The sequence below is a fragment of the Colias eurytheme genome, chromosome 14 (assembly GCF_061535395.1).
Source record: "Colias eurytheme isolate Ceu_HAF_F1 chromosome 14, ilColEury1 Martin Lab GWU primary, whole genome shotgun sequence".
In the NCBI taxonomy this organism is placed as follows: Eukaryota; Metazoa; Arthropoda; class Insecta; order Lepidoptera; family Pieridae; genus Colias; species Colias eurytheme.
The window spans coordinates 9,415,067-9,441,140 of NC_142993.1; the positions used below are offsets into that span (position 1 = coordinate 9,415,067).

Below are 26,074 nucleotides of genomic sequence, written 5' to 3' on the forward strand. Positions count from 1 at the left end.
ACCCTATTTTAATAACTCAAGAACAGCTGAACGTATTTTAATGATGTTTATGAGATTTGTCTCCGCTTGGATTAGAACAGATATTTTTTTCCTTACAATAATTCGTCTTAGATACGTTGCAAGTAGTGAAAGGCAGAGCCGGAGCGATCAGCTAATTATATGATAATTTATTTATTTATTTATTTAAATTAAATACACATAACAGGTTACAATCTTGCCGGGCCCATTGGCGACATATCAATTTCGGGAGCAGATCGCAACCCAACAAAATGTGTACAATTACTACTACAATGAGATACAGCTTACAGTTATTTAAAGCGTGTTACAATAAATTCATAATTAAAAATTCAATAATTAAATATTAGATAGACAATTAAAATAATGGTTTCTTATACATTAATAACAAATTTTACAAAATTACACAACTAGAACATCATAATAATAACTTATATCAACTTAATCGAAGTTTGTATCACAACTAAACCTAGCACATACTTCAATCCATACAATATCTCCCAAACGAACACCCATACACCTGACATTTGGAGACACAATTAAAAACATATCAGATAATCCGTATGTACGATTACACTATCAAATCCAGCCAGCTATCTATTCGTGATTCGCTAACGAAGTGGCCGGCTATCGGCGATCGCTCGTCGTGTGCAGGCGCCGGCGTTCGGCTAATGCTGTTTAATTAACTCGTATTCATTACCGTGCGTAACCGCGGAGACTGTATATGGACCACCGCAAATTTAAGTAAACAGCTTTGTTCATCATTTTGTTTGTTAGTTAATTGCTTCATGAAGGTCTGTACAATATGATATGGCTTAATTTTAATTCAAAGTGGAGCAACACACCAAACCCACATTCTTTTGATTCACCAAATTTTAATTGCTGTATACATTTTTGTTTAAAGGAGAATTAAAAGCTTTCACTCTATAGGATTATAATGTACATTATAATTAGATGTATTCTTCCCGAATATAAGCTTTTATGGACGTAGAAGACCAATTATTTGTTAATTATGTATTTATTAATTATTATTTATATGTATTTAATATTTACCTTGGCCGTTAGTCGCGTTATATCGTCGTATGATCTATAAGTTTATTATAACTCCTTTATTTATTTATTTTTATATATTTATGTATATAATATGTAGTCATAAGTAACTCCTTTCGTCCCAACTCGAAGCCTTTATTATAAAGGGGGCACTGAAAAACAGCGCTGCCAATGTTCCTGGACGTTGCAGCATATGCTGAGCTGCCTCCTTTTTGTCAGGGTCGTATGACACACCTTAATAAATGTAGTTATCATTCTATTTTTTTTTTTTTTGTACGTGTTTTTCATGTTATTAAGTATTTGCTTCTTTTATTGTAACGATTTCTTATTGCGATGTTTTCTTATTTTACTTGTACGGTTTTATGTTTTATGTCTATGTACCTATGTGTGTGTGTTGTGCTGTCTCTGATAAATAAATGTTTCTTTCTTTCTTTCTTTCTTTCTTTCTAAAAAAGCTTATCATATACCTTTTTCTTAAAAAATGTATTCAGCAAAAACGTCGGAAATAAAAATTCCATAGTAATAAATTTCATATATAACATAAGCTGGACGACAAAAAGCTTTTTAATAAAACCTTATGTGACCATACTCTTATAAAAATAAAATAATTTCAAAGCGACATGTCGTGTTGTTTCAAGAAAAATAAAACAAGGTTTTTATATCACACTTCACCGACACATATCCCAATCTTAATCATTTAAATCTAAAACTTTATTTATATCGTAAAAGTTTATTACGAATTATTATCGTTAAATGATTTCATCTTGGCACTGTACACAAAATTGGTAGATAAACGGTATAGATTTATAATTTGTAGCTAATGAGCTCAATAACTCTTACAACAGCGTGTATAAGATAGCAACGACATGTAAACATCAAACTCGTTCTAAGCATGAACTCGCATATCATCTCATACATTAATCCACGAGGAATTCGTGTCGTCGAAACTCTCTCGAGAGAAATATAAGGCTATTAATATTCGGTGGTCGAGAGCGCAGGATAGCTCGGCACGATCAGGTGACCGTGATGCATTGCTTTGTATCTAAGAGCTACGTCTTAATGCGTGATCTACGCCTTCGTCCGATACTTCCTAGGGAACTCGAGAACACTGTTTACTTAACAGGCACCCGTCCAAGTGAAGGATTGCGCTGTAACGTCGGCTAGAATGTGACTCTTGCACACGAGATTTACAACGCTTGATATGGTGATTAAATCGAATGGGCTTTTAACCGATGTATTTTTTATAAACGTAAACCAAAATATCGAATATAGTGTATACCTAAGTCTCGACTCTAGGTACTAGCAAAAATAATCGCACAATCTGATAACGAAAAGAATAACAAGGTATAACAATTTAGTATACCTACTGTTGCAACATATAAGCTTAAAAACCCAAACAAAATTAGTTTCCAACAAAATTGGTTGACCTCGATGAAATAACGTATTGCAATAACAAGAACAATGAACCCGATAAAAAATCTAAACCATCACTATGAAAAATAAATATTCAAACCCATTCATTACACCGCTCATTATTTAAATTCATAATAGCGATTCTAATCTAACATTAGGATCAATCTTGTAAGCCGTAAAATAGGTGCGGACGCGAAAATTCGATTAACCTTATATATGGTGTTAGTAATTGACAAGGCTTGTTAGATTATGCAAACGCGGCACTAAATCAGCCGAAAATGGTAAATAGGTGGATATAAAAATATTACTTTCCTACAGTTTAAGCGATTCGCTACGCCTCACGCCGATTAGACATATAACCTGAGCTTATAGTCACATACGAGTATTTGGAATTTTTTCCACGCTGTATCTCATTATCATCTTGATAGTTTATGATACAAAGATAACAAGAATAAAAATCGTGTTTTGAGCCTATTTGAACATGATTTAGTAAGAATCACACCCATCTTAAAAAACATTGAAAAGCTTTATAAGAAAAATTACTAGCTACGTTATTTTTCTAAATAAAAATTGGATTTGCAAATGAAAAAAAAACATATCGTATAGACAACAAAAAAAATATTAGAGAGCAAAAAAGCACGCATAGTACGCATTTAGAAAATCAGCAAATAAACCCGACTTGTAAATATAAAACTCGGCCCATGTCAACAGGACGTTATCGCCAAGGATATGTAGAGGTTATTTTCTATTTATAAATTAGTCTCCTAATAGCCGTATACATGTCACGATATGTCCGTCTGAACCTTGGACACGACACTCACGGCCCCAATAGACAACCGATTTATGATCGTCCCCTCAGGAAAGGGTACACGTTTTATAACTCAATCCGAATCGGGCGTGTTTTATTTTCTCATATACAACCTTTATTTTTCAGATTGCTGATTAAAATTTGGTTGAATAAGACATCTCAGAATTAATTAGATTATAAGATCATTATCAAGTCAAGGTTCGATATGTGTGAAGAAAATATACACATCTAGAAGATTTACATAGAGCCAACCAACTGGCTTTATAATGTCAAAGAAGTTAAGGATAAAAAAGCCGCAAAAGATCGTGTAGTTGACTAGTACCATTGTTAATGCACTGCTCTATGAGACCTAAGCATGCCACAAAGAGAAAAAGCAAACCACACAACATGACGTAACCGTTGAATGTCAAACACTTCGTGCCCCTCAGTTGCGCGATCTTTAGCTCAGTCTCAGAGAGGCTTTATTCAATCGCTTGATGGGTCACTATTACGGGCGAACGTCAATCACTGGCACAAAGGAGAAAGTTACGAGATGTGATCTAATACTGTGACGTTACAATGAACACTATATTTTGCTCCAGCTGTGATTCACGATATTAGGATTAATGTATTGATGACTTAATATGCAACTTTGATATATTAACTGAAATCAATAAACCTTATGCACAGAATGCGAGATACCAAATGCATTCTAATTGATCGATTTTCCCTTTGCGTTAATTTCATTTGTTTTCAATTACTGCAAAAACTATAAGATATTTATGACACATATTACAGATGAGTGATAAATAGTAAAGCAAAGTTTTACTTTATCAATGCTCTATTTCATAAGCCTACATATTAAATGTCATCAAAGTTGACTAATCATTTAATTAACGTAAGAGTCTAACTAAACGGCTCGGTATGGGCCTGTGATCGATCGCTACACGTTGTTCAAAATGAGATAAAGATCATATATATTAATCTAAGGCCTAATAAACTTATCTGATTATTTATTTTACCATGCTTTAATTTTGATGGAATTCCTATGATTTTATTGTATTTTGAAGCTTTTATCAGAATGACCGTGAATTAATTTTAAAGGAGAGTACCTAATATCGCTGACAACTTAAAATTACCATGAGGAAAAAATTGTGCAAATTGAATTATCCAATGTAGATACATTTGATGCCCTTAATTACGAGATGTGATGAGAATTGCAACAAAATATAGTTAATCAAAGAAATTAAGTTTGTGGCGAGAAATATAAGACTACCAGTAGGTAGCAAATGTAAAATTGAAACAGAAGTGCCTTAGGAACAAAATCCCAAAACTGATGCGGACAAAGAACTTCTCTAGCGCGATATGAAAGTATGCATGTCAGTAATAATCGTCAAAGCAATGTCACGTTGTTAATATTCATCGAGTCGCGTCGCGTGCGTAGGCCCGCTTATAGGCGGGATGCATTAGACGTCCAAATTTGCATACCCGGGCGTTCCCGCCTGTCAACCAGAACGTTACATTTGCTAATCTGGCAGACTGATACAGTTTCATTATTAAACTAATGAATTAATTCATCCGATTGCAGACATTTGAATATGAATGCGGTTCGATTTCTAAATTCCAACACCATGTTTTACATTAATGGCATTGCATTTAATGATTAATTCGATCATTATATTCGCATGACGAAACCTCAGTTAAATTAACAGATGCTTTACTGTAATTTCGCTGTGAATTTGGTGATTCGTACCAAAACTTCAGTTCGTCATTCAAATTCGGGCACACAAAGGTAATCCTTAGCTTTGCTCAACTCTCTCTGTTTCGCCTCTGTTTGAATATCTCAGTGAATATTTATGACAATCAGACAAGCAGTGATAACATAGAAGAAACTGCTATGAAATAATGACAAAGAAACTAGGTTAGGCGGTCAAAATCCGCCTTTATTTTTATGCATAGACATTGTATATTCTGCGGGCGTTCGCGTCATGCAATAATGCGCTTACAAACGTTGGTCCCCATCCCTTATAATTCTATTCTTCCGAGGTAGAAAACGACTTTAGCTAAGTTGAAACTCGTGTTGCTTTCCGCTGACTTATTACAACAAAGTTCCTTATTCTTTCCTTTATCAAGCTTAATTCAATGTGATTTTAATAAGGAAAGGATAATAATAATAACGTAATAATGTAATATTATGTTTGTTACTTTTATTAAAAATGGAAAACAATTGAACTAAATTTCAATTAAAGCATCCAATTACAATTCAGTGTATAATATCACTTATCGTTGAATATAACAAATTTTATGTTTGTATGTTTATTGTCCACGTTCCGTAAACGTTAAAGGAACGATCCAGAAAAATATGCCTACAACCTTAAATTTGCATCTTAATAGGAATTTAACTTGCCTACAGACGTATCGATAAATGTTTCAATACCATTCCACATAAATGTGTCTAGCGATAATTAAGTAATTAAGGGGTACCATTATCAGCACCAACTAATGAGTTCAGGCTGCAGAGACGATGCGCCGCATACGAGCGCTTATCGTTGATAAATAAGAAGAGGTAATAAGTACAAATGACCGTAGTCCAACCCCGTCCTAACGTCTCAACTCTCAAGCAGTTTTATCAACCGGACAAAGGATTGTGCTTAACTCATTAACTGATGTCTTTATTTATCTCCTAGCCTTAACTTCGCTGCAGTTGGAAAAAATGGACGCGAGTTTTCGAATAAATCACGGGGTGTGATAAAAAGCGTGATACGAGATCATTTTTTGTAGTTTGAAGGTGACTATTTATTGGTCTATTAGAAATTTTAATTGGCAACTCGATCAAAATCTATTGTAATACATATATTCTATTTAAATTTAATTTTAAAAATTGTAATCTAAATTTCATGACATCACAATGCAACCTGAAGCCATAGGTTAATAAATTCCTACAACATCCCCTTTACAGGCTTATCTTTTTAATAAAAAGGGCTAAATTTAATTAGAGCTCTACTGGTTTACTTTTCTCTTGGCTTTAAGAAATAATTACTCGACTTGTTCATTAAAGTTGTGCTTCACATAATATGTCTCATAGATAGTATTAATTAATTTTCATACTGATTCCATTAACAAGTTTTCCAATTAGCATCTCACATATCTACCTATCATATATCTTTTCAGACGTGTACATCTCAAAGTTATTACTTTGATATTATACACAGACATTTATAATGACTAGAATACATATAACATATTAAACCCAGCTTTCGTTATTTACATTAAAAGCAAAAAACTCTATTCTTTTTGTTTAATATACGTTTATATCTCTCTTCTGTTTGACCGCATTAAAAAAGGCTGTCCAAAATCGAGTAAACAAGGCGAATACTTAGAACTTTATGAAGGTCCGAGGAAGGAGATTTGTTACAGCGCATCGGCCACAACACGAGGCCCAAACAATAAACGTATCCTAACATTGCCGGATATTGTCCGAACCGCTTTTATTGCTACATATTTTAGAGAGACGGGTGGAGAGCGGTACAAGCGATGGCACTTTTACGATATGTCCAAATGAATTTCGAGTTTTTTCTCGATTTAATAATGTACACGTACGGGCCTCGTCGCTACATCGTTATGCGTTATAAAAGTCTGCCTCAAAGTTTTCGACAATTTACGGACATGCTGCAGTTTTTATAGTGTATGTAAGTTATAGTCACCGAGTAAGCGAGGGAACAAGTAAAGTTGACTCGTTATTAAAACATTTTATTGAAGTGCTAATTTAATATCTGTGAAGCATCATGATTCAGAGGCAGTTCATAAAAAAAATATTGAAATATACACTATTAAAAATAATCTAAAAAAGCATTTATCAAACACGCAGCTGTGGATCGTTGACTAGATAGAACGTATAAACGAACAATTACTTCTCCGTCAGTTTAGTTCCATCAGGAGCTCATTATGCGAGGCGTTAAAATGTGAAAACGGCCGAGCCGCAGGGCAGCCACATCCGCAGGAACACAGTTTCTATAGCTCAGGGAAACCGATTCACAGATGCTGCGAAATGAAATGGTAATGAGGCGCTTTTTTCTTTGCTCCCCACACGATTAATCGCTGCGAAATATGATGAGCTGTTTTTACAATTCGAATATGTATTATTATTTTTTTAATTTTGATTATGCAAGGTTTTTTTAAGACTTTTTTTATGTCTAAAACATGTACATCATCCAACATTGCAAGTCAAAATTAATAAACATTAATCGCAAACTAAAACAAACGTTAAACAAAACATTGAAAATTCACATTTCCTAAATGGCATTAAGACTGTACCACTTTCTATTATGAGCAGCGATTTTCTTAACCACTCCAACAAAATGCAGAGTACTACAAACTTCAACGTTCTAGTTTAATTTTAACCTACATGATTCCCAATTAACCGAACTGCCAAACTTCGTGAGCGTTATAAAGAAAATGCAATACTAGGTACATAGAAAATACGACTGTAACTCGGGACAGGATTAAAACTTTGTCACTTGAAAGTGTAGTGGTCACGAGACTGAACGTGAAATTTACCCTAGCAAAGTTAATATAAGCGAGATTTGTCGTATGGCGCGCGGTTAGCCCGTCTACCAACTACCACTCGCTACGTTTCAAATGTCTCTTTGATTTGCCGCCTTGATCGCGATAAATGGAGACAAATTCGCTCGCGTACTTTTTCGTACTAAATTCAAATTGCTCAAATTCACATTTGATGCGAGATTAATTATCACTTGCAATTTACGCGCTATCTTGATTTTAAAGTATGTGGCGAAACTCCCCGCTTTAATTAAAGTTCCGCACTGGGTATATTTTATTTAATATCAACTTGACATTACGAGTAGCAGCCGTAATAGCATCATTAATTACGTTTAAAATAAAAGGAGACTTATTTGCTGTACGTTTTCAATTAACTGCAAAGATAAATTTTAAAGGGTCATTTATAATAGTTATAAGCGGGGGCACACAAAAATATTGCTTTATTCAATTATCCCGCCCTAACTTCGGTCGGATTAAACAATCTAAAGCTATGTTCAATGGAAATACCTTTATCTATCTTTAGCTTCCGTCATTTATGCATGTATCTTTTTAATAAAATGTATATCTGTTTTTCCTATTTGATGTTGCTATTTGTAATAAAGCTGGCTATTTATAGTAAATTACTAACACGTTAAATTAATGTGCACTCAAATACTTAATAAACATTAATATCAACCAAACTCCGAAATCAATTTGACCAGTCTCCACTTTTGTTTCAATTACAGTATGTTTAAATACGTATTCCATGATCTAATAACAAATAAGTTACATATTGTAATTAAAATAGTCACAAATCACAACGTAAACTGTTATTCATGCAAAATACAATATTTCCGTAAACATCAAATATTCATACATCTCTCAAAACAAAATGGAACAAAACATTTTAATACAAATACAATTTTAAACTGTATCTTTCAGCGCTCTATATAAACAGCGACAAAGCGAAGCCTGCAAATGAGGTCGGAGATAGCAGCTCGGAAGTTAGTGTAAGCATAAATTAAAACAAGTGTTACCATAAAAACTTGATAAATGGCTTTTCACAGGCGGTGCGACAAAAAAGTAAAATGACGTCAGACGCGCTAACGTATTTCATTTTACGGAATTGGCGACATCTGCTCGTTTTAGCACGAATGAATCTAACCGCTTTCAATCTCTCGTATACGTATAAGAGAGTAGCTAACCTTTTTTGTCCTGAGTACTTATCAATGGTCTGAGTGGATTTTTATGGTCTTTAGGAGCGATTGTTGCTCTGAGATGTATAAGGAAAAGCATGAACAGTGGATATTTTCCCGTGGATAAACGTAACATTCTCACGTAGATGTGCTACAAACCACTTTCTACATCGCTTTGGCTTATTTTTGTAATAATCAACAAAAAATAATAATTTTTTAACATTTCCAATTCATAAGGTCTCTATTGTGCATTGATTTATTATATTTTAATACTGAGTACCTTATAGCAATCAGTATCACGACCATTTCATACTTTATGTACAAAATTTGAACAGAACCAAAATTTCTAACCAAATTCCATTGTCAAGGGGAGGAAATAAAACGTTCGATCCAAGTGAAAACTGCGGTAGATTTGGACAAAGCCAGCGGAGGCATGAGAATTACGCTAGAGCGGTTATCGTCGCATGCCACAGAATTTCCCGACCGTGCCACCGTTGCTAACACATGCCGGCTACGCAAATCTAGAATTTTCTAGAAAAATCGAGCGACGATTGTGACGGCTCTCTGAAATATACCTTTCCATCAGATTAGAGTCGTAATGTGAAATGACGTAGTTTAGAAACAAGAATTTATTTTAGTTGGTTTGGTCTCAAATTGAACGCACAATATTTATTATTGTCTTATTAAGTACAATTTTTAAATATTTACAATGTATTCAAAACTTAAAACGCCGACGTATGACTTCATTTAACTAAACTTAAGCCACGACAACTTGTAAGGAGTTTACCGCAACTGTATCACTGACGACATTACCATAAAAGAAATATAACAAATGAGCCAGCAAGAACAATACATGACAGATATTAATAAACAGGAATCCACTCATAAGAATTTAATATGTACCGGCGACATACGCGCATTTGCATCGCTTTCAAACTCGGTGTATTGTTGAGCGTAATAAATTCAACAAGACGACATCGCAGGATGTCTACGGAATGTAATACAGGTCGCAACAGCGTTTATAAAACCGCAATACGATGCTATTAGACACCCGAGTACAGGCGGAATGCTAAGCCCCCTAGTATGCGCAATAAAGCGACAAACGCGTTGCACCCCGACTCCAGAGCCGTTCAGTCTCCACTCGAGTACACTCAAATCTCAACGAATCTCACCTAAAATAATTCAGTGTCATGAAGTGCCCTTTAACATTTGCGCTTTCCGATCGTCTGCGAATTGTTAAATGTTTCATTTGTTATTTAACGCACCGTGAATCGTGAAAGTACCATCCAATTTAAAATTGCCAAATTGTGAGCATAAGTTATAATATGAAGTAACATACAAATATAATCAAATAAACAATTTACAGTAGGTACATATTAACTCTCAACATAATAAGTAATGTTACAAATAGAGGTCTTCTTATCCTTAATTTACGCTCAACCCGAAAGCATGGATTTCTTTCAATTACGTAGCAAACATCCAATTTTTTAAAAAGGTTCCAAATTGCCGTAGAATCGCAGCCACCCTGGAAGTAACTATCCGAACACACAGAAGTTGTGTAATCCTCAAAGCCTCCCTTTAATTGGTTTACCACAGACCTCTATTAACGAAATAAGATGGGAAATCAGAGTATTAGCATAACAGTGAATTCAATTACGGTTCACAAAGAGGATTACAACTTTAACAATGAACGAAAAGTTAAAGCGAAGGCCCAATGAACTAGCGTGGAATAATCAAAATTTGAATGAGTGCGATTATCAAGTTAAAATTAAATTCGTATTCGTCCCTCTCATACTCTAAATTTTGCGAAACTATTTTATGAATTTAATGGGCTAGTGGGAAAATCGAATAGAAATATACAATGGGGTTAAAGCTTAGAGGTAAATGGAATTAGGAGGGTTTCGTTTGCCGCGTTAAGGATATTAAACTAACTTGGGCGGAATAATTTAATAAAAAACGGTATATGCATTAGTTTATCATAAATTACATTTATTTCTATGTTTTCTATTACATCGTAATATATCAAAGTAGAAATAGAAAATGAAGCTGTTTTGAAATTTATTCTCAAACGCAATGCAATATAAAATGTAGCAAGAGTTTATATAAGTTTGAATCATAAAGCACTCGTTAAGCGAGCACTGAATGGTATTTCCTTGCTTGTCAATTACACGCACTAAATGCCAGCTATGGATACATCGCACCACATAAATTCTCCTTAGTTACGAGTCACCACAAACAGCAGCCGACCTATCGCGATGGACTAGTTACTAAACCGTTTCGCCGCTAACAACTGTCCTTGCGGGCGAGACAAAGATTTCCGCTAACAATACTGATAAATTACTAGCGAAGCTCCGTGGACACGAGATACCTATCTCTAATTTACGTCCTACTAAACGTACGAGACTTGGCAATTTGCCACTACCTCTTTACGCACTCTTGAGGTGCCATTAATGTGAACTAGTGTTTTACATTAAACACAGTGAGCGCCGCTCGCAGCGTCGACCGTTGCTTTCGATCCATTACCAAGAGAGCATAATCGAAATGCATGTCCCATAATCAAGTGCTTTGTTATAAAACGTTTTCAAGCTTTTAGTACCTTGTTAAGGTTTCGTTACGGACTGTTAGATGCTTATAATATATCTTCTCCGGTTACTTCATGTCCCAATTTGGCCACGATATATTCGGAATGACTGTAGATTTTCAAGACAGTTTGTTGGTGACTTTATCAAGAGTAATCTTAAACACGTCTGACGTCCTTTCTTGCTTATAGTAAATATGATGCATAGAAAAGGTATCCATATGGAAGATGTGTAAATTACATTAAAAGATTATTTTTACATCACTTATTTATACCGCAACCATATGGACAGATAACACCAACACATAATTTTAAGTACATCGTAAACATATTAGTCATGAATAACCAACCTAGCTGTCATCTAGTCCCCATAAAACCGGCACATTTTCTTTGCTATATTTCCTAACGACTAAAAACTCAACTTGCAATTACAGGAGTTAATGACGTCACATAACATCATTGCTTCATACGTGTACATTGCCATCGATATACCATGTAGCGGTACAGCAGAGGCTAGCCTCGTGAAAGGCGTGCGCGAACAATGCGCTTGCGCAACGTGTTACGTGAGCGATCAGGGAACAATGCGGCTTTAATAGAGCCATTCGTCGCCTCATCGCTTATTCATCCACGCCCAGTGCCTACAGTCGCGATTGATGTCCTCAGTGTACCAAACAACGTCAAATGTCACATTTGAATATCATTTTCAAATGGTAATTATATAGAGCTTATGATAATTAAAACCTACCGATGATAAAATAGGTAGGGACCTAAATCTAAACAGTTTAGATAATGTAACCAAAAATATATGTATCTGTCACTTCTTAACTGTTAAAAAACTGTTAAAAAATTGACGAGGAATATATACCACGTTTAATGAATAATGTTCTAAATAACAATTGTTATTTTTTATTACCTATAGCTGTTATCAAAATGCCATCTCCAATAACAATGGCGATTAAATTTAATATCGCCTACACACCTCACATTATGGATGTCCTTACGAACTTAAATCAAATGTCACATATGAATACCATTGTAAATGGCCATCATATCAGATGCAATGATTTATTTTTTAAATAGGAGCACAGGTGTATTACACTGTTTCATGATCGATTTTCTTTAGGGACAAGTAGGTGATCAGCCTTCTGTGTCCTGCCAGACAAATTATCTGCAAGTATCAAAATATTCTTATTGATACACTCTTTTTTGCTAATTTCATACCATAATTTTTCGATATTAAGATAAACTTCAATGATATAATATTTGTAAAGAACATTATTACCCTACACGAACAAATAGACATGATTAAACAGAATAAATGAAGTCCTTTAGTGCTGTTTCGCTAATACTTAGCACTAATCGGAATTAATTGAGCATGTTTACACGCAAAGCAGACCTTGTTAATGATAAGAACAAAATAGTGAGTATAAAGCTCGCATAAGCCATATAGAAACACAAGAAATTAAATTCGCTCCCAGCATTAGAAGACTACAAACATTCGAAATCAACAAACGTAGCCAACACACGACTCGAAATGCGAGATTGTGATCGTTGTTTATCCAGCCGATAAGCCAAAGGCAACATGTAGAGAAATTTTATTCATAGAGGGAATGATAAATGAGAAAATGCTCCGTTGTATCACATTCATTATTGCCTCACGCATTGCCTTATCAAAAACTTGTTGCCGCCGCGAGCCTGCCTATAAAACTATCATTTGGCCGCAACTGCCACCTCGGGGACCCGTTTTAGATGCCATATCTCATTCGTAAAGTAACAGATCTTATTATTCATGTTGGCTGCATCTTTGTTATGTGAAATCGTATGCGGCGAATGCGGAGGCCTATCCGGTTGGAGAATGTAATCAGTGAATATTAATTATTCACATATAAGATTTTCTAAATCTTTGTGTTTAACTCTTTTATGTGACTGTAATTACTAATGTAGTTATTACATCCTCGAGTCTCCCTGGAATTTTCTAATAAATAAATGTATAATTTATTGCATCTATATCTAAATAACTATCTCTATATATATCATTATTTCAATCTCATTCGTTATTCTCTATTCGACCGTATCATTTATATAACAAACAAACGAAACCCATAAGTTAACTGTGTAAAATTCTATGGTCCCTTCATTTCGTAGACTGTAACATAACTTTCTCAAGAGATATATGCAACACCACAATCGTAAACCTCTCCGTACAGCATCACCGTATATAGACCACGATCATGCAACCAAATACGCGTTTGCATAAACTCGGAATACTTTATCCCGGTAAATATAATAATTCCGAGACAAGTCACGATAGCTGGAGCGGCTAACAATCGTTCAATTTGTACGAGCACCGTCCACAACTGCACGCGACTGTACAATGTACAATGTACATACACAACAATCAAGATGTCATTTTTCAACTACCCACACTCGCGGGCGAACGGTGAGAAATATGGCCGACAACGCACGCACCGTCCCACTGTGTTTCATTAGATCAAAAAAATTTCCCTGTGCTGTTTATTGTATTTATCGATCAAGGGATGTATTTACAATGTAAGAGTAGAACACCCACGTGTCAATTTCTTATACTTTTTTTTTAATAAAATGGCAAACTTTAGGTGAATTTTTCATGAAAAATATTGAAATGTATTCTGAAATCGTAACTGTCTAAGATATTTATTTTAAATAAATATAGACTTATAAAGCATCTTTGGGCGCATATTATCCAGTTTTTATTTTTTGAAAACTACCTCCGAATACCGAGAAATATATTTTTTTCAGATTTTCGTTTTTATTTTTTTTCTCCCTAAAAACGCAAAAGTGCGGCTTGTCACTAGCATAGAATTATTGCTCGTAATAAGGCCTATCACTCATAAAAAAACCACGCCGCACTATTGCGGTTTTTAGAAGGAATCCAATTTCTAAATATAGTGTAAGGGTTGGCAATAAATTTGACCATCATTCTTTTTATTTTGTTTTGTAATATATTTTTTACCATATTACAATAAATGAGATATTTAGGCATGAAATCTAATGACCTGCTTGGGAAACCTTTTTTTAATTTTTTTTTATTTATACTTTATAAGCAAGTGTTTGAGGATTTTTTTTTTCGATGAAGAAGCTTGCGATGTGATAAGTATGTAAGTTATATCAGCTCTTTTTATTCCTTGTATATCCACACTTAGAAGAAAAAATAAACTTGTTTTACCTTTTTGCGACAACCCTATGTTGTGTTTTTTGACCTTTTTGAAAATGTCGTATTCTTCCCAAAAACCGCAATAGTGCGGTGTGGTTTTTTTATGAGTGATAGGCCATATTACGAGCAATAATTCTATGCTAGTGACAAGCCGCACTTTTGCGTTTTTAGGGAGAAAAAAAATAAAAACGAAAATCTGAAAAAAATATATTTCTCGGTATTCGGAGGTAGTTTTCCAAAAATAAAAACTGGATAATATGCGCCCAAAGATGCTTTATAAGTCTATATTTATTTAAAATAAATATCTTAGACAGTTACGATTTCAGAATACATTTCAATATTTTTCATGAAAAATTCACCTAAAGTTTGCCATTTTATTAAAAAAAAGTATAAGAAATTGACACGTGGGTGTTCTACTCTTACATTGTAAATACATCCCTTGATCGATAAATACAATAAACAGCACAGGGAAATTTTTTTGATCTAATGAAACACAGTGCGTCCCACAAAAGAATACGCGATACATATCTACACTTGAATACAAAAGTTTACTTCATCCCTTCGTATACTTTATTATAAGTAGCACATAACGAGATGCATCTATGAATTTATACAAGCAACTAACTTTACCCAGAATACCTTTTATAGAAGTCTATTAATTTCATATTGAAACGTTATTGTTAATTAAATATTCCGTCAAACTAAATATTTCATGACCCCAAAATAACTATAAATTTCAAATAAACTACAACTTTCCCGGCAAGGCACTTTCAAGTCGTGAGCAAATACTTACATACTACTTCTGCAATTGCTTGTTTATCTTTAAACTAGCTTTCCACCTGCGGCTTCGCCCGCGTTTTCAAAAAAAAACCCGCATAGTTCCCGTTCCCGTGGGATTTCCGGGATAAAACCTAGCCTATGACACTCAGAAATGATGTAGCTTTCCAACAGTGAAAGAATTTTTCAAATCTGCCAAGTAGTTTCGTAGCCTATTCAATTCATACAAACAAACAAACAAACAAAAAATCAAACCTTTCCTCTTTATAATATTTGTATAGATGTATAGACAAAAGACGACTTTTACATGAATTAAGTCTATATTCAGTTTCCCATACATTCATCAATGTGGAATAAAATGTTCCTTGAACAAAATAAATATAATTTAACCATAGCCAATTCGAAGAAGCGAGAAGAAATAAATTAGTTAATTACGAAAGGGAATAATTATAATGTGTAAAGTTGTTAAACGCGTAGGTATATATATTATTATTATTTTTACAGCGGTCATAATGACAATTCACAGAAGTCGGTAGCAATTTATGGAAATATGGAATAAGGGAAGAGATGATGGTAATTATTGACACGAACAATCGCCTCGGGTCGAACCGCTATCCTCATAAGATCTCTCACACTAACTCGAAAATTCCACATCCATAACGGGGTCGCTCCGGGCGTTACATTGACCGCACATAAATTGGCTTAGATTCGCGAAAAATCATGTTATGTCAAAGGAAATAAAACCCGAGAATATCAGTCAGTTCCGATTAAGTTCATGTACATGAATATCAAATGGGAATCTATGATCAAGTGTCTATTTCTAAAAATAAATAGTTGTACGCAATACACGTAGACCATATTACATGGAATGATTGCGAAATCGATTGTAACAGTGCTACCGGCAATAAAAACATTTTTAGATAACTGAATGAACTTTCTATTCAAACTTTGACCACAGATTATAAATTTCAAACAATGTACTAAAATCGTATATGGTTGGGAACAAGAGGACGTTCAAGTGAAAACAAATAAGATACAGAGGTGAGCTTTCCCTTTTAGGGTAACTATTTCTATTCGTTGTGACTTTTATAAGTGACACAATGGCGCATCTATCGCGCAGGCATTAGGGTTGTCTCTTGTCAGCTATACAAAGTGTCTAATCTTAATAAATATAAATCTCGTGTCACAATGTTTGTCCTCAATGGACTCCTAAACCACGTAACTGATTATAATAAAATTCACACACCATGTGCAGTTCGATCCAACTTGAGAGATAGGATAGTTTAAACATGTAGGTACCACGGGCGAAGCCTGGGCGGACCGCTAGTTGATTATAACGATTTAAAAAAAGCACCAATTTAATTAATTTTTATACATCACTTAATTGTGTTTGATCAAATTATTGTATCGCTTCAGTCCAAACTATAATAAATAGCATATTGCTCCATTACAATGTATTTACAAAATCAATATTAATTTAATTATAACTATGAAATATAATGAAATGAAAGAAAATATAGGTACTGACAGTTTATGCCAAAAATTTAAGTCATAAAACTACCTATAATTCTAGTTTCCAACACGTTTTACTATTTTCTAATAAATAATTATTATACGTATGTGGCAGCCCTACCCGTGCGGAAATGTTCGCTAAACGCTAACGAATACGCGCGTCTAATTGAAGTTATGGCCCGCGGCTCCCCGTGTCCTGACCGTACACTTTATTTCTGAACTAATAGCTTGTTTGTGTAATGTCGTGTATTTTTGTTTTCTCTGCATCAATTAAATCGGACGATATATTAAATTGAATGTTTTGATAGTTTTGTTGGGAGGTATTAGAAAAAAAGTTTATGTTTGTGGAAAATTACAGTAAACATCTTAGATACAAAATAAACATTTAAAATAAATAAGTTAATTTGTCACACAGCTGAGATTAAGGAAAATTAGAAAACAAAATACGTTACAAGGACAAAGTGAGAAAATAATTGTTAGACAATTATTAATTTTCTTGTTTTTTGGTTGTGAAATTATAAATTCATCTCAAATTAAATACTTACATAAAAAGTAATAACTAAAACATATATGTATTTAAAATTATATCTCCTTACGAAAATTAGTCTACAAACTATTTGTTTGTTTCGCAATATATAAAAGTACGGCAATTTAAAATTTCAAAACAAATAGCTATTTATTGTATCGATTAGCCGCGCTGTCAATCAGCATATTATATCGACATGTTTGACTATGATTTATAGCTCAATTACACTCGCGTAACCTTTACTGTGCTATGGGTGTGGCCTTTAAATGTACCATATAGTGATCATTTTTGTATGTCGTGTTTACTGTACCCTTATTTTGGAAGGTAATTTTTAAATTAATCTATAAGAAAAAACAATTTATAAAAATTAAAGAAAAATAAAATAGTGCAACGGATTCATCATTTTCAAAATTTTAATTCCAAACTGTGCAAACTGCGCGCGTTGCGTTCGCGAACACGAGGTTCACAATTTCATAGGTCATTTTGTTTTTGGTTTCTTTTTCTTGGTTCGTATATTTTTGTTGCAATAAACGCAAAGTCAATGTATACACACCGTGAAGCTGTTAATTTACCATTTATTTATGCCGTTGTTTTTTTTTATATACCTACTCTTATTTTTTGGTAGCAGAACTTTTTTGCTATATTTTTTTATTTATTTTTGCCATTTAACCACTAAATTTACCTGTCAAATGGTTCCCAGTGAACTCGAAGTCGTCGTCCTGGTCCCAGTGCTTGAGCGATAAGTTCCCGAGCGGCGTCGCGTTTGCAAATTCCAAATTAGCGAAATGCCAGTCAAGTATTTGGCGATCGCGGACCGACAGATACACAGAACTGTGGAATAATCAATATTTTTTAGATAGATATCTATATAGATAGACAATTCTTTATTGCACACACAAGATTTACAATAAACACAGAGAAAGACAAATAGATGCAAGTATGTACAAATGGCGGCCTTATCGCTAGGCAGCGATCTCTTCCAGACTACCACATTTAACAGGAAAACACATTTAAAGGAGGTGGGTGAGCAAAAATTATTGCGTTTTTTACATGCAACACTAACTATTTTACAAATAAATAAGTGTCAGTGAAGATTGGTGGCATGCTTTTATACAATTCGGTAATACGATAATGATGTAAATGCTAAAAAGATCTGTAGTATCGAAGATAGGTGGGGTTTTTTTTTTCTACAGTTCCATAGAATCATTATAATATTCGATAACGATGTAAACATTTGCCATTTTAAATCAGAGTCCCAATGCTAAATTCTGTATGTATACAGTATTACTTTCTCGTCGCAACTGTCGGTTTATAGTATGATTTATGTGTCTGTGATATAGGAAGCCTAGAATGTAACAATCTCATTTTTACTATGGTAATAACATCTCATTCCAATTGAATTACCTTTGACTACCCGGAAAAACGTGGACAAAAAGCTAGTATATTATATTATGTACTAATCAGAAATTAAACAAAATTCCTCTCAACTCACCTCGGTGGGTTCGACTCTAACTGAGCCAATTTCTCCTCAATAGTCGCGTTCTGTTTAACCATAGCTTCATATTCGTTGCACAATTTATTCAATTCTCGGTTAAGTCTTCTCAAATTAAACTCGTGTAATATTCCGTCTTCTGCTTTTATATCATCTTTGTTGGCTAGTAACGTTTCTTTTTCCGCTTTCATTGATTTGAGAAGCTCCTTTATGTCCGCCATTCTAGACAAAAGTAATATATGCATGTTTGATTATACTGTTTTCTAAAGAAGTGTACATTCTAATTCGGTAATCAAATTATTATATTATGATAATTATTAGTTCAAAAGTAAATCAATCAAATTTTGTATTTCTTTCGATATCATTGTATAGCCTAATATCATACACAAATACAAATATAATATCACTTTTTGCAAATATCATGAACTACACACACACCTTACAAAACTAGTAATGAAATTTAACATTTATCAATTCCTAAAATACAGTATTAAAAACATAATATAATTATACTTACTTGTTAATATTATTCTTCAGTTTTTCTTGCAAAGTTATAAATGCTTTCAAGTGTGATATCTGTAAATAAATATACAATAGCTTAAATAAAAGGTATAATTACTAAAAACTACAAGTAAAAACATGTCATTCAAATTCCTTTATTATAGACTAGCGGTCCGCCCCGGCTTCGCCCTTGGTACATATTTCGCAATAAAAAGTAGCCTATGTTCTTTCTCAGGGTCTAAAGATTATCTGTGCCAAATTTCATCAAAATCGGTCCAGTAGTTTATGCGTGAAAACGATACATACATACAAACCTTTCCTCTTTATAATATTAGTATAGATCTACCCTCATACATTTTATTTTCTCAGTTCAAGTAGATCTAAACAAAGGAGAGCAGAAGCGTCAATAATAAAATAAGACAAATTCATTATTTAATGTATGCCGCCATTTTTATGTTTCTTCCTATCTGTCACTGTAATTTATTTAAAAAAAAAAGACGTGTGTCACTCGGGGACTGCCGCGGTAAAGCTATTGCATGCTATGCCTTCAAGCCACACCTCCGCGCCCGTCGGAGTGGGGAGCGTGAGGTTTTTTCGTTACGGAATTTCTCGATTCGGTCCCCGCGCTCAAGGCACGCGATAGAAGCTATGCAATAGCTTAAAAAAATAATACTACTAAATGCACCTGTTTATGCTTAACATTCTTCTGTTGCAGCTTAATCACCCACTCGAGTGCTTGTCCCAGAGACACCGGAGTGTCGTCATAATAGTTGAAGTCCACTTGATGAGATAAGTATGAAGTTGCATCCAGAAGGCGGTTAAACTCACGCTCCACCTTGAAGGAATAATATTGTTAGACGTAACTTTTGATTTAATATTTTTGTGGATGAATAGTTGTCACTATTTCCTGTCAAAACATGTTTAGCTGTTGAAAACTATAAATTGCCGCTTTCCTTTGACTCGTGGGGCATTCGTACGAATCGTGCCTAGGGGCTCGGACGTTGTTTATACGACGTTCGACCCAACTACCTTCACTTTGCTAATAGTCGTTGACTTGCTGCGATTTGTTATCAACTACCTACATCAATTAGGTAGCTGTGTAGAATCACAGTACATTCTTATTACATTTCAAACTAATATTTAACCCAGCCTCGCGTTTAAATTCTTATAATATAATAATATTATAATTAGAACAAAAGTCTAGTTGTACAATCAATTCTATAAGAAATTATTATTATATTATCCATATCTGTATTATATCCCTGTATGTAATAAGACAAATAACATACATGTGATGTTGAGTTTTATAGCTATATAAAACTCATATTATAAGGCATTCATAATTATAAGGCATTTAAATGCTAATTTAAATGCCTTATAATTATGAATATTTACAGAAAAAAAAATCGATCAAAAGACAGGATTCGAACCCGCGTATTTCGCAATTCCGGGGCGACACCTGTGACCTGTCACATTATTTTGTTATTATTTATAGCTATATCTTGTTATCTTTTATTGTTGTATTGCAATTGGCATACTACTCTATCATTTAAAATAAAAAAAAGACGGGTTGCACTCCGGGAGTGCCGGCAGAAGTGAAAACTTGATTATTAACGTTCAGCATGTTTGATATTTTGGAATGCTATCCGTCTTACGCATGGAATATAAAAGCTACAAAAAAAAAACATCCGTCTTACGCTTTTTCGATCAGGTCACGTGTCCTGACGCGAGTTTAAGATTTTATACCCAACGCCGCTAAAGAAGTTTTCACTTCAAAAAATTATAGCTTACCATTTCATCTTTATGTTTCGGCACTTGATTACCAGTGGCTTCATACAAGGGACATTTCTGTTTAATCTTATGCAACTCCATGTTCATTTGCACTGATAGTGTTGTTACCGGATTCCCGCCTAGACCAGTTACCACCATTGCTCCTAAAAATTATAAATATAAAATGGTTTGGGGCTGATTTTTCAATCCTTGGTTAAAACTTATTCGTTGAATAATGTATAAAACTACCATTTTAAAAACATATTCTAATTGCCATTCTAATTGACATTTTAATATTATCGTGTAATACTTTATTGGACAGATAAGTTTTATCCAAGCATTGAAAAATCGGCCCTTAGTGACAAATAGTAATAAAAATAATGAAAAACTTATAGTTATTTTCCACATATCATTCATAATAAAGTTTATAACCAAACTCATCTTTAATACCTTGGCCAGTTTGTATCTATTGTGTATGGGATAGGTCTGATTAATATCTCAAATTTTTTTGTGTCTGTTCAACCTGAACAAGTTTTACATGGTACATGTAAAAGAAGAAGATAAGATTTTAATCCATACTAATATTATAAATGCGAAAGTAACTCTGTCTGTCTGTCTGTTACTCAATCACGCCTTAACTACTGAACCAATTTGCATGAAATTTGGTATTGAGATATTTTGATACCCGAGAAAGGACACAGTCTACTTTTACACCGGGAAATAGGATAGGTTTTATCCCGGAAATCCCACGGGGACGGGAACTATGCGGGTTTTTCTTTGAGAACGCGGGCGAAGCCACGGGCGGAAAGCTAGTTAATATATATCATCATCGTCATCATGATAACTTACCAAGATCCGCAACATAAGGTCCTTTTCGATATGTCACTATACGCCCTCCAACACGCTCCCTTCCTTCTATTATAACAACTTCACAACCAAATGATTGCAATTGTCGAGCTGCGGCCAATCCTGATACACCTGTAAAATAATATATCAAAATTATTGAAGATTGCAATATTTACTTTATAGTTAAGTGTTTAATAAAGAATGCACAAAAACTTTTAATGTATTTTATCAATGGATTAGCAATTCACAAAATTAATTATTCAATCAACAGTATCCAGCTTGAAATGCAAGCATGTATATTGATAAAAATAATTATTAATGTTAATAAGTCATAAGTTATTATTAAGCAATTACTCAAAATGTTTATCTAGAAAATGTGTGTTTACCTGCTCCAATAATAATGACTTTAGGTCTCTGTTTTCCTTTAGGTGGTGACGGTATAGGCGTAATTCTCTCATATATCCCATAGTTGATGAAGCCATGTCTCTCTAAGAAAACATGAGTCCGCAATACTAAAACTGGATCTGCATTGTAGGGTGGCTGGAAATTTATAAGAAAGAAAAGTATAATATTTTGAAATAAATATATAGGATTTTAAGGTAATATTTATTTTGTCAGAATACAAGATTTTCCAGGACAATTTTATATTCAAAGCTTAGTGGCAAAATAGATAAGTAAAAAAGTCAAATAAAATTTATTGTTTAACACAAAAGATTATTTAATAAATTGAGGATCATTCCTTCTTTTTTACAACCATTATAAATTCGTTTTTCTATGACTACTACACACTTACTTCCATTTTTTGAATAGCTTGCTCTTGCGTCAATTGCTTTTTAGGATCTTCAAACCAGAGTTTCAAAACACGGTTTCTTATTTGAATAAATGCTTGAGCCGATGATCCTTGTAAATCTGAGAAGCACTCTGCTTCTAAAGATGACATCTTATCAAATGGTAGTCTCGACTGGAAAGCTGCACCTTCCAAACTGCAAATAAATTTATGTAAACCAACTCAATATACTTTAAAATAATCTTAGAATGTTTGTTATCCAGAGTACATTTGCACTTAGCCAGGATTGCAAATGATTAGTCTATTAACTGCTAGGTATTATATTATTAGACTGCTGTTCTCTGCTATTGTCTATTGGGATTGTATTATATTTGATTTCTTAAATACTATAAGTACATAAAACTTATGTACCTACCTATCTTCTTTTGGTGTAATGCAATATATGATTTTTTTTAAAGCCTACCTATTAAGCATTTCTTTATAATTCACTTCCTCAATATCTTCGCTTTTCATTTCTTCAATAATGATCGGTTTTTCTTCCTTTTTAGATTCAGTCGTACGACTCGAGGACGATTCCCTGCGACCGGCAACAGCAGCGGGACTAGACGAAATCACCTTACTCTTCTCAGACTGGTCTGATTCAGAATCCTCTTGTTTTAATTTTTCATCTATTTCGCGGGTTTCAACCTACAATATGAATAAACATAACCTCAGAATATAAACATTTTGATATAAGTTCATAATTGAAAATCTATTATGAAAAAAAAAATTACCCTCGCACGCTTGCGACGACTCATTTTTAGTAGATGGGTAGATTTTATTACGCTCTGAACTAAACTTGCACTTTATACAGAACTAAATAATAATCATAGAAAGCGATCAAAACAAACTAAACGCCAACTGGCCAACTGCAGGAAAAAAATACTGTTGACATTTGACAATGACAATGGACATCACGTAGACAGGGACATTTGCTCATAGATTAGGAATATTGCAAACATTTCAGAATTGGATCTCAATTACAATTTACAATGAAGTAGGCTTAGATTATTAATAAATAAAACAAGAATAACACATCCTAAATGGTAAATCATAGGAAGCCTCTTTCAAAGGGAACAATCATTATAACATTCGTCTCTACCCCTTAGACCAGGGGTTCCCAACCTTTTTTTGTCTACTGCCCACTTTAAGAATAAATTATTTTTTAACGCCCCCCTTTTTAAACATACTTAAAAACCGCCTAGTACTTATAACTGATTATTGAAACGCAACTTTATAGTATTCGGACAGAGTATCTTTTATTGAAAATCAAACAAACATAATTATTACATAGCACATCTAAATAATATGTAGTAATTAATAATATCAAATCTCTTTTATTTTTTACTTTTCCGTTTTTGAAGTCGGTTGTTTTTAACGCAGTTATTTTTATTTAATACTTTTTAGTGTAATTTTCAACACGAATCAAACGAGCCCAAACTCGATAAAGTTGGGTCAATATATTACTGAGTTCCTATGGCCACCTTCCGATTACATCATCAAATCAGCTCTATGTCATAATAATGTTTCATAGCTATCCAATTTACATACTTATACGAAATTTCAGCTCAATCGGTTACCGGGAAGTGAATCAAAGTTACTTGCAACATTTACAAATACAGACAAAAATGCTCATAAAATAAAAACTACTGGGCCTATCCGAATAAAATTTTTATGGGACTAATTCGACACCATCACGCATCGAACAAAAAAAGAATCACGTAAATCGGTTGAGAAACCTCGGAGTAATCGGTGTACATACATAAAAAAAAATATACCGGCCGAATTGATAACCTCCTCCTTTTTTTTGAAGTCAGTTAAAAACTTGTTAAAATATGATTGCCCGCGGTCTATTATATCGAACCGAGTTTGAGCTATATCTTAAGTAATATTAGTTGATGTTCACAAGATGTCGACTCTCGAAGACGAGAGCTCAGTCGGTGTCTAAGAGTCTTCCTAGCTAGGTAGATGAAATTATAAATCGACCCCAAAGCCCTACACAACGCCCCCTTTTTTTTCTGGGTCTCTTACCACCCCCCTTTAGGCCTGCAGCGCCCACAAGGAGGCGTTATCGCCCACGTTGGGAAAGACTGCCTTACCATTAGTTAGACCATTAAGTAACTCTACCGGCTACCCCACGGCTACCCTCAACGTGGTTATGGTAATTACTACTACGGCCAAACTACGGCAGATATAATTAATCAATACATATAATAAATCTACATGAATCAAAGTTTAAATATTATTATTCTCTAAAATATATTATAATTAAGATTCTATGATAACATGTTGTAACCTTAGTTGTAACACTTCACTTCGGAATATGATGAATTTTACTTACAGTGAGCAAAGACCCCAAGAGCAGCAAAGAAGGTCGGATTTTTACATATAGATAGCACCTTCGTCTTAAAATTTAAATCTCGAAAGTTGTCATAATATAAAACATATTATTAATAATAAATAAGCGCCCGTAAAATTATAGTTATAGTTATTATTGTGTGTAGATTATCTACACACAATATTATAATACACATTACACACTAATTACACGGTATATTATGTTGTAGTCACAGGAGTATCTAGTAACCAGAGGTAGGTAGTAATTTATTTTTCGAAAATAGAATCAAATGCAACTTTTTAAATGTTGCCAAACAAAGGAAAAAACTTTAGATGATTCTTCTTTTACTAACAAAAAAAATCTCATAGGGAACTTATATTTTTTTAACTCAATTTTACACATCGAATATTAAATAGAAAAAATTGTTGTTATATTTTTTCCTGATATTAAGTATTAAGTATATCAACCGTCTTTTATATAAAGGAGAAGCACAGAACAAGTAAGGAGAAGGATCTAAATTTGATTTTTTTTTTTTATTGGCTCAGAACCTCTCAGAACCTTCGACGAGTTTCCCATTTAAATTTGGTTTAGTTCTGAGTTCTGACCATTCACTTCATTAATAATAACTAGTAGTTGGTAACTAGTAACTACTTGTCATAAAAATATATTCTAGTAGGTACTAATATTAAAATTATAAGCCAAAATACTGGTCAAT

The 26,074-nt window shown here is 33.7% G+C and overlaps 1 protein-coding gene across 1 annotated transcript in view; it reads right to left on the minus strand.

The window, feature by feature from the left end:
• Su(var)3-3 (lysine-specific histone demethylase Su(var)3-3) overlaps window positions 1-23,883 on the minus strand; it is a 318,176-nt gene extending 294,293 nt beyond the window's left edge. The window contains exons 1-10 of the mRNA XM_090109230.1: window positions 23,756-23,883; window positions 23,446-23,669; window positions 22,989-23,178; window positions 22,582-22,735; window positions 22,199-22,327; window positions 21,371-21,513; window positions 20,265-20,414; window positions 19,596-19,654; window positions 19,079-19,300; window positions 18,269-18,417 (exon numbers count right to left, since the gene is read on the minus strand). Of these exons, the coding sequence (XP_089965356.1) occupies window positions 18,269-18,417; window positions 19,079-19,300; window positions 19,596-19,654; window positions 20,265-20,414; window positions 21,371-21,513; window positions 22,199-22,327; window positions 22,582-22,735; window positions 22,989-23,178; window positions 23,446-23,669; window positions 23,756-23,779 (1,444 nt within the window). The 5' untranslated portion in view covers window positions 23,780-23,883. The remainder of the gene's footprint in view (window positions 1-18,268; window positions 18,418-19,078; window positions 19,301-19,595; window positions 19,655-20,264; window positions 20,415-21,370; window positions 21,514-22,198; window positions 22,328-22,581; window positions 22,736-22,988; window positions 23,179-23,445; window positions 23,670-23,755) is intronic.
• Between the last annotated feature and the right edge of the window lie 2,191 nt (window positions 23,884-26,074).